A 9,497-nucleotide genomic window follows, 5' to 3' on the forward strand; every position below is an offset into this window, starting at 1 on the left:
AGACTAAAGAGATCAAATTGTTGAAATTTCATACTTATTAGTCTTCTTCCTTATGAGTGAGCAACACCTATAATTTCAGACCAACGTACACAACACGGTTCCCATAATTTCTACCCCCAAATTTGTATTTACATACCCTCCTACACCTATAAAATGCCATGCATCTATCTACATTTTCAACACAACACAACCCAACAAAAACCTCAAAAAACAAACAAACATGGTATCCTTCAAACAAGTTTCAATCCTATTGTTCCCTTTGTTCCTCATTTCCCTATTCAAATCCTCTCATGCTGGAGGAATTGCAGTCTATTGGGGCCAAGATGGTGGTGAAGGTTCCTTAGCAGATACTTGCAACACAAACAACTACCAATTTGTAAACATAGCTTTTCTTTCCATTTTTGGCAATAGCCAAAATCCACAACTAAACCTTGCTGGCCATTGTAATCCAGCCATAATAAACAGTTGCACAAAGTTTAGTAGCGAAATCAAAACTTGTCAAAGCAAAGGAATCAAAGTGTTACTCTCTCTCGGAGGTGTTGCCGGAAGCTACTCTCTTAGCTCGACCGCTGAAGCCACCGACTTAGCAAATTACCTATGGAACAATTTCTTGGGTGGCACGGCATCATCTTCAAGACCATTAGGTGATGCTGTTTTGGATGGAATTGACTTTGATATTGAAGCTGGTGGTGGTGAACATTATGATGAACTTGCAAAAGCACTTAATGGTTTTAATTCACAAAAGAAAGTATATTTATCTGCAGCACCACAATGTCCTTACCCTGATGCTCATTTGGATTCAGCTATTAAAACTGGTTTATTTGATTATGTTTGGGTTCAGTTTTATAATAATCCTCAATGTCAATACTCAAATGGAAACACTGCTAATCTTGTTAATGCTTGGAATCAATGGACATCAAGTCAAGCTAATCAAGTGTTTTTAGGTGTACCTGCTAATGAAAAGGCTACAACTACTCCAAATAGTGGTTTTATTCCTTCTGATGTTTTGAAATCGAAAGTTCTTCCTGCTATTAGGAGTTCTGATAAATATGGCGGAGTCATGATTTGGAATAGATTCTTTGATGGACAAAGTGAATATAGTAATGCTATTAAGGTCAGTGTTTAATTAACTAGTTTAATTTTGTCAAAAAAAATAAATTAACTAGTTTAATTTCTAGTTAAATTTACAGTCTTCGTTATGTATTTGGAATAAGTAGCATGTTCAGTAGGTTTTGTTCCTACATATTAATAGATGCTATGTGATCATTTTGTTTATGGAGTCTCACCTATCATTGGAAGTGTCTTTGCAAATAATGTTTTCAAGGTAGATAATCAATGGCTCAAAACACTCTTTTACTTCTATCAAACAATGTCAGTCCAATGTATTTTGAGACCTAAAGCGAAATTTTAAATAAAAGACCCATGAGAAGAATTCGAGTCCTCGCATTGTTGTAAATTGTAATGGTCATTTAGGCCTTTAAGATAGCAAACAACATATTATTTGGTTTATAGGTTTATACTGCAGAACTCAAATTGCAAGTGCAACGAATTGTGCATGTGTGTGGGCCTGATAATATTATCTTAAGACCAGATTATTGTTATACAGCTTTAATGACGTAGGTGAGGATTGGTCATCAAGGTTTATTTTACATTCGAATTTTGTCAAGCATTTCAGACATGTCCCTCAAAAAATAGTTCGATCAAGTTTTGGTGTCAAAGACAACAATATCCACATTATAAATTGTAAAGCGTCGATCTGAAATGTTGTACAATAGTTAACATTCATCGGCAATGGTAAAAAATGCAGGTTTCCAGTGTGAAACTTGCTCATACCTCATCCTATAAATTTTACAACAGAATTCCTCTGCACCATTTTCTTCTAGGTTCCTCCAATTCCTTTCTTACTTCTTAGGTCTCAGTGTTTGTCCAAATATGTAATAATACATGTTACATCCTACATATATTTACACTTCGTTCGCTTTTAGACAATTCTATATAAACAATAAACATTTTCATCTTTAATGAGCCTCTGCAGATTGAAAATGAGACCAATATTCTTTGACAAGCTTCCCAAACAAAGATCCTTCTCTCTTCATCAACTTCATTGGCTCGTCATACTCTACCAGTTTTCCTGAAAATTTCATAACACATTTTATTTTCTCAGAACAAAATAACTAAATGATCAAAAGTTGTATCCTGTGATGAGCTACTTACCATCACTGATGGAAAGAACCTTGGTACAATCCATCACAGTTGGTATCCTGTGAGCTACCGTGATGACCGTACAATCAGCAAATTCAGTCCTAATGGTTTTCTGAAGAATCAAGTCAGTTGCATTATCAATTGACGCGGTTGCTTCATCGAGCACCAATACCCGGCTTCTTCTCAGCAAAGCACGACCCAAACAGAATAACTGCCGTTGTCCCATGCTCCAATTCGCGCCATCTTCAACAACTGGTATAACAATTGATTATTAGACATTAGTATCTAGAAGAACTACTGTTTTGATAAACAACTTAATTAAGAACTTATGGCATAAAGTGCTTATGTATAAACTACTGTATTTCTACAACAAAGACAAAATAAATTCAAATTATTTTCATATAAGCTATAAGCTATATTTATAACTATTTTGGAGAGCTTATGTATATAAGTCGAAAACAAATTATAGACATGTCATAAGCTACTTGCCTACTTCCATGAGCTCTTTCAAACATTTCACAAATCTTTATGTCAGTAGATAAGTTCAAATAAGTCAATCCAAACAAACTCCTAGATAGGAATTGATCCCAACAAAGTTGTGATAGCAAAACAGGAAAATGTACCTGATGAGTCTAAACCGCCTTCTTTCTCTTGGACAGCCTCTTGCAACTGACACTTCCCAAGAACCTTCGTAAAAAAAAACCCACAATTAGTCCATATAAATTATTGGAACTTGGAAATAGAGATAAATTAAACAAACAGGAAGGAAAAAACTCCATGTTGTTATTAACCAAATGGTGAAAAATAACTTGGCTCAGGTATTAGTATTACCTCCCATATCTCTTGATCCGAGTGTTGAGATAAAGGATCCAAATTGTATCTGACTGTTCCATTAAAAAGAGTAGGGTCCTGAGGAATAATACCAAAACGTGACCTCAAATCATGAAGTCCAATGGAACCAATGTCAATGCCATCAACAATGATTTTTCCACCTGTTGGCTCCACTAAACGAAATAAAGCGCCAATAAGAGTGGTCTTGCCACTTCCGGTGCGACCAACTATACCAATTTTGTGTCCTCCTTCAAATGTACATGTGATTCCACGGAGTACAAGTGGCGCATCAGGCCTGTACCGTATCTGTTTTGACATCAAGAAACAAATCATGTGTTTCAGTTAAAATTCCCATTTTGAAGAGGAGAATTATGCAAGGAGTTTCAAAATAATAATAAATACCTGAAGTTCCTTTATTTCTACTCTACCAACAACTGGCCAATTTGGTGGAGGACGATTTCCTTCTATTACTTCTGGGGCCTCACTTGGCACATGCGTATATTGATTTAGTCTCTCAACTGATATTATGTAATTAGCTATATTGCATTGATTTTGAATTGAAAATACTAAAGAAGCGTTAAGTGAAAGGCCATAAGAGAGAGCCATGCCAATAAATCCTGAAATAACATCACATGTTGAAATTTTAATACGTGCATAAGACAAAGCAATAAAAAGGACATTCTAAATGCAATAATATAAGAAGTCTCACCAGAGGAGAATGTTCTGGGTGGAAGTACAACCATGGAAAGTGCAGCAGATGCAAGAACAACTGCACTAACTGTTTCTAACCGTTGAATCAACCACTCGTTTGCAGCAAAACTATGAAAGAAAGGAGAAGCATTGATATCAATTAGATCAAAGTTCTTTACAAAAAAACGATCTTCCTCTTCAAAGGCCCTTATTGTCACAGCTCCGGCAACAGATTCAGCTAGATGGTTAGCCACAAAGGATTTTGTTGTGCCATTCATCCGCATCAGTTCTTTTGCTGTGGCAAAGTAGTATCTCTGCATGAAAAGAAAAGAAAAAATTTAACTTTTCAACAAGCACATTTTAAATCTAGGAAAGATGATTATAAATATTAATGTTAAAATAGAAAATCAAATCATCACTATTATTTAATTCAAAGAATTTTGTTCATTACCTGCAAGCGCAGTGCGAAATAAATCATCGGTATGGAGACAAACAAAACTTGCCAAGTAACTACCGCTAAAACAGCTAGACTAGCATAACAACTCGAAGTAGCCGCGACAGCGAAAAGAAGGCCAAATGGAACATCGAGATCAACAATGCTGAGATCAGAAGAGACCTAAATAATGAAATAATACTCGAAACATAAGTATTTCCCATTCATTACTTTAACTTAGATGGAAAAACAGAAAAAAGAAAAGAATGTATAGTATGCTTACCCTACTAAGTATCCGTCCTAAAGGCGTGGAATCATAAAACGACATAGGTGCACGAAATAGAGAGTTTAGTAGCTGTAAAAACAAGGATTTTGAAGATTGAAGACCCAAAGCAACTGTAAAAAGACTTCGCGTCAATAAGAAAATTGTTGAAGTAACTCCAATCGACAAGTAAACTAGAATCAATTTCAAAGTGCTGACTTTGGGATTGTCAACATTAGCAGCCATCCATGAGTTTTGCAATATTTGACCAATCACAAATATAAGCTGTGAAAGAACAGCCACCGAGAAGTATATGTATCCTTTGTTCTGACTTAGATACTGTAAGTAAGGCTTAGACCCTTGGTCTCCTATCTCTCTCTCTTCTTGCTTAATCAATTGATCGCCTTTTGGTGCTTCAAATTGGTTTTCCTTCTCAACATATGTTTTTCTAATCTCTTTCACAGAATTTGAATTTCTTTCAGAAGAAGTAACGTCCATAAGCCGGTCAGAACCAGCGGTCTCTTTGTGAGCATTCACAAGATCCTGAAAATCTTTGCTTGATGTCAACAAATGTTGATAAGGAGCAGCTTGTAGGATTTCCCCATCTGACATCAACTGTACCGAAAAATCATCATGTCCATGCATAAATTTCAGTTAGTCAAAGATTAAAAATAATCATTGATTTGAATGCATTACAAAGTTACAACTATTGATTACATGAAGAAAAATAGAAAAGGAAAGAACAAGGACATAAACATAATCAGCTGTTCAAAGATGTATCAAATTACCAAAACAAAATCAAATGCTGGAAGGAAGTCAACTTGATGAGTCACAAGCAAGACTGTCTTCTCAGCAAGTCCTTCCATAATGTATTCCTGTCAAGTTAATAGAGTCATAATCATAACCAACTACTTTATTAAAAGGGAGTGCGTGTGCGTGTAGGAAGGAAGGATGTGAAATATTTACAATATTTGAACACATTTGAAGAAAGGATGTTGTGATTACATTGAACAAATTTGTGGCAGTATGTGCATCAACGGCACTGAAAGGATCATCCAAGAGATATATATCAGCATTCTGATAAAGAGCACGGGCAAGTTGAATTCGCTGCTTCTGACCTCCACTCAAGTTAACCCCTCTTTCTCCTATTTCAGTGAGATCTCCATGGGGAAGCAGCTCAAGATCTTTAACTAGTGAAGACCTGTGAAGCGTTTCCTGATATTTTTGAGCATCCATAGGTGATCCAAACAATATATTATCCCTTACTGAACCTGTTTGTATCCATGCTGTTTGAGAAACATAGGCAAACTTCCCATAAACATCAATCTGTAATTCAGAAAAAATAATCAAATACCTTTTAATATTACAACTCAACTGAAATACAGAAAGTTGAATTTACATGCTAAGTGATAGTATAGAACAGCATGTAGAAAACGGAAATGCCATCAAAGTTATAACTAATGAAAGTAAGACAAAATTTATATAACGAAAAAGAAGGAATAAAATCTTACTTTCCCTTGAGTGTTAGGAACTTCTCTGAGAATTGCTGCTAAGAGAGTTGATTTGCCTGAGCCAACCTCTCCACAAATTGCGACCTTTTGTCCAGGTCTAACTTCCAAATTAACATTTCTCAATGTTGACTTTGATACATTATTCTCTTCCCATGAAAAGTCAGCAGATTTGATTGAAATTGAGCCTCTCATATTGCCTTCTGAGCACCTCTTCCCAACATTTTCACTCTGCAGTTCGGGCGCCTCCAGGAATTTTAGAATCCGAGCAAATGCAACTTTTGCCTGAATGGCCACTCCAATAACATCAGGGATGGTCCTAATCGGATCTTGAACGAGGCGTAAAGTGGCCACAAAAGTGAAAACATTATTTGCATGCAAAGGAACATTAAGAAAATAACAAGCTCCAAACGAAGCAGCAGAGACCAAAACTGGTGACGACCAAAAGAGAAACGTGTTGTATGCCCTTCTCAATTGCACTGCAGACAACCATTTAAGCTCCTCATTCCTTAATCTTTCTATACAATTTTTAAAGCTGGTTTCCCATGCATACAATTTCAGAACCTTCATATTCACAAGTGCCTCAGAAGTAGCCTTCAATCTCTCATCTTGTGCAACCATAAGTTTGGTTTGAAACTTGTGTTGTAACTTTGCAAGTGGAGTATTACAAAGTACTGTGATAACTATCACTGTCAAGGAAGCTATTGTAGCCAGTCCAATGGCACGAAAAAGTATTACTAATGAGATACATAGCTGGACACTAGTTGTCCACGTTTGGTGAAACCAGTAAGGAAATTCTCCAATTCTATATGCATCCACAGTCACATAATTCATTATCTCACCACTAGAATGCATCAATCTAGCAGAATTAGATAACCTCAGTTGCTTTTTATAAACGGCTGCAGTTAGCAACGACCTAATTTTGAGACCGATTAGTCTCGAGCGGAAATACCACTGCCTTTGTGATAGAGATTCTATATTTTTTATAAAGAAAAGTGCTATGGCCAATACAAAACCTTCATATTTGAAACTCTCATAACCCTCAGCGACTAATATAAAGGAATTCAGAAGCAAAGGTCCAGAAGAAAGTGCAAGTACCTTGAGCAATGCAAAGAATCCAGATATCAAAATTTCTCTCCAATGGCATAAAACTATTGCCTTCAAAACAGATGGTTGTGAGGATGGATCCTTCTGCTTCTGCTTGTTTAATTGCTCCAGAAACATTGCATAACAACTTTCTGCTCTATCTTCCTCCCTCAATTTCGCGACATCTTCGTCCTGAAGAGTTTTCTCTTTACCTCTCTTCATTAATGAATTCATCCACCAAAATGTCATCCTACTGAAGAATCCAGCTTTGGCAAACAGCGTCACATGACTACCAGAATCACTTTTATTCAACTCGCCGTTTAAAGGGGCATAAAGGCTTTCATTGATTTCTCTGTCAGTGCCGCTATACCTAGATTCCTTGTATGTGCATAGTAGCAATACAATTGCCACAGGAAAAGATAGAACATCTAATGCTACCTTGAGTGACAGTTGCATCTTACTAATTGCATAAAACAAGGATATAGCACAGTTTATACCAGAAACCAAGAACATAAGAATAGAAAAAACCCTTAACCATGATCTTGGAAGTTTTTTCAACTTAAGACTTAATGTTAAACCAACTAACAACCATGTTAATCCCTGAAGTAATTCTAGCAACCACAAATCAAGAGGTAATGCAGTTTGGTTTTTTCTCAACTTCTCTTCTAAAATCCAAATACCAAAGACTAAATGCACTAATCCAAGAACACCGTTTGTTATGGCAGAAACTAGCTGCAGATTTGAATATCTTTGGCCATGTATAAGACCCTGATATGGTTTTGACAATGAATTCTTGATCATTATGAACAGGAGCATGATGAGCAGCAATAATTCAAAGCAAGATATTAAGAAATGGTTGATACACGTGGACGGATCAACGAAAAACTTAACATCATAATAACTGCAAGGCTTTGAACAACCGGATTGCCCACAAAACACACTCCAAAATCCTGTCATTTTCTTTATCTTCTCTTTCTTCTTCAAAATCTGTAAAAAACCACAAAGTTCAACACATTATGAAAAAGAACACACTTGAAAACATATCCCCAAAATTTGTGAAAAATATTAGTTCTACATATGAGAATAAGTATAAGTATAATTTTCTCTAGCTAGCTACATTCCATGAATCTTACTTAGAAGTTAATGTCAAAGTTTAGAGGTTGTGGTGGTGGTCACGGTTGTGTCACAATCTTTGATATCGCAGAAAATTGCAGTCACGAAGACATAATCAACCTTGATATAGCCGTCCAAATCACAGTACCTGTTTTTTAAAAAAACATCATGAATTGGAAAGGAAAATTTGCACGTGCAGCTATCACTTATATCAACACCATGTGCTTCTAATAAGTACTACTCTCAGTCACTATTATAAGAAAAAAAATTCTTTCACCGCCATCAAGAAATTTAGTTAAGTGAAATTAATTCCTTAGATTTCAGGTAAAACATAGGTCAAATTTACCAAATTATCATTTTCACCGTTACTTTAAAATACTCACTCAACTATCCACATTAAATATTTTTGGATTAATATTGTTAAGTAGTTTGGATAATGACACAAAAATTTGACGCTTGTTTTTTGCTGATAACAGTGACATGTGAATGAATCATGCAAAGTTACATAAGTTTTAATTGGTGATAACTCATAAATCAGTTTATTAAGGCCAAGAGAGAGTCACACATTTGTGACTTTGGTGGTGATGATGAGAAACATAGAAAAACACATAAATTATATATAATTATAAGCCATGTTAAGCATATATGAAAGTACAAAAAAAAAAGAAAGAAAAGTAATTTGAATAAGCAAACCTGTAATTAATTGATTAATAAGAGATTAGGAAACGTAACGGATTTGAAATGAGAGTGTTGTTGTTCGTTTCACGTTGGTTGAAATCAGAAAGAAAAGAAGAAGAAGAAGATGAAGTGAATGTGAATGAATGAATGATAGTATATGGTATGAAATTGGTAACTAAAAGTTTCCACGATGTCGTCACGGCTCACGTATGTGTCTACTACTTTCTTGTTATTTTCTTCCTTTTTTGTTGCATTGCGACATGTCACGTTTTCAAATTTCTTAAACTTATATGTAGTAATAGTATACTTTCATACATTATATAGCATCAATATGAATTTTTTAAAATTCATTGTTGGATTAAAAATTTATATCATATAAATCCGTCATAATTTAAAAAATAAAAATAAAAATTATTTGATATGTTATCAAGACTCATAAAGATTAACCGTATTTAATAAAAATTCATAAACCGTTAATTTTGATGGGTCTCAAAAACATATCAAATGATTTTCAATTTTTTCGAAAAAAAATTATGGATGATCTATATGATATAGACTTTCAATCGAACGGTGGATTTTGTAAAATTCGTATTCGTTATAATGAAATCGGCGACTTGTGCACCATAAACCATATATGTATTTTTTTATGGTAGAACTTGGCACATTATACATAGTAGGTGTTGCATCGACCATA

General features: G+C 35.0%; 2 protein-coding genes across 2 annotated transcripts; one reads left to right on the plus strand and one right to left on the minus strand.

Annotated features, from left to right (window-relative positions):
• The first annotated feature begins 177 nt into the window (after positions 1–177).
• LOC123905046 (acidic endochitinase-like) lies at positions 178–1,292 on the plus strand. Its single transcript, XM_045954700.1, has one exon. The coding sequence runs from the start codon at positions 221–223 to the stop codon at positions 1,124–1,126; it is 906 nt and encodes a 301-aa protein (XP_045810656.1). The 5' UTR covers positions 178–220; the 3' UTR covers positions 1,127–1,292.
• Positions 1,293–1,692: 400 nt separating this feature from the next.
• On the minus strand, positions 1,693–9,094 carry LOC123904968 (ABC transporter C family member 10-like). The gene is made up of 13 exons (XM_045954594.1): positions 8,819–9,094; positions 8,146–8,273; positions 5,930–7,999; positions 5,424–5,744; positions 5,207–5,293; positions 4,440–5,033; positions 4,175–4,339; positions 3,743–4,037; positions 3,436–3,650; positions 3,034–3,339; positions 2,826–2,889; positions 2,215–2,454; positions 1,693–2,131 (listed from the first exon to the last, which is right to left on the minus strand). The coding sequence occupies exons 3-13, from the start codon at positions 7,967–7,969 to the stop codon at positions 2,019–2,021; spliced, it is 4,440 nt and encodes a 1,479-aa protein (XP_045810550.1). The 5' UTR covers positions 7,970–7,999; positions 8,146–8,273; positions 8,819–9,094; the 3' UTR covers positions 1,693–2,018.
• Positions 9,095–9,497: the final 403 nt, after the last annotated feature.

Source organism: Trifolium pratense, linkage group LG1, assembly GCF_020283565.1.
Source record: "Trifolium pratense cultivar HEN17-A07 linkage group LG1, ARS_RC_1.1, whole genome shotgun sequence".
NCBI classification, from domain to species: domain Eukaryota; kingdom Viridiplantae; phylum Streptophyta; class Magnoliopsida; order Fabales; family Fabaceae; genus Trifolium; species Trifolium pratense.

What these genes read in the sequence shown, in the direction of transcription:
- LOC123904968 (XM_045954594.1), bottom strand. Translation starts at nt 7,969, where the DNA reads ATGACAGGATTTTGGAGTGTGTTTTGTGGGCAATCCGGTTGTTCAAAG. An exon ending in TTCCTAACACTCAAGGGAAA is followed by an intron (nt 5,745 to 5,929) that starts GTAAGATTTTAT and finishes TCTGAATTACAG; the next exon opens with ATTGATGTTTATGGGAAGTT. An exon ending in ATTTCGCACTGCGCTTGCAG is followed by an intron (nt 4,038 to 4,174) that starts GTAATGAACAAA and finishes CTTTTCATGCAG; the next exon opens with AGATACTACTTTGCCACAGC.
- LOC123905046 (XM_045954700.1), top strand. Translation starts at nt 221, where the DNA reads ATGGTATCCTTCAAACAAGTTTCAATCCTATTGTTCCCTTTGTTCCTC.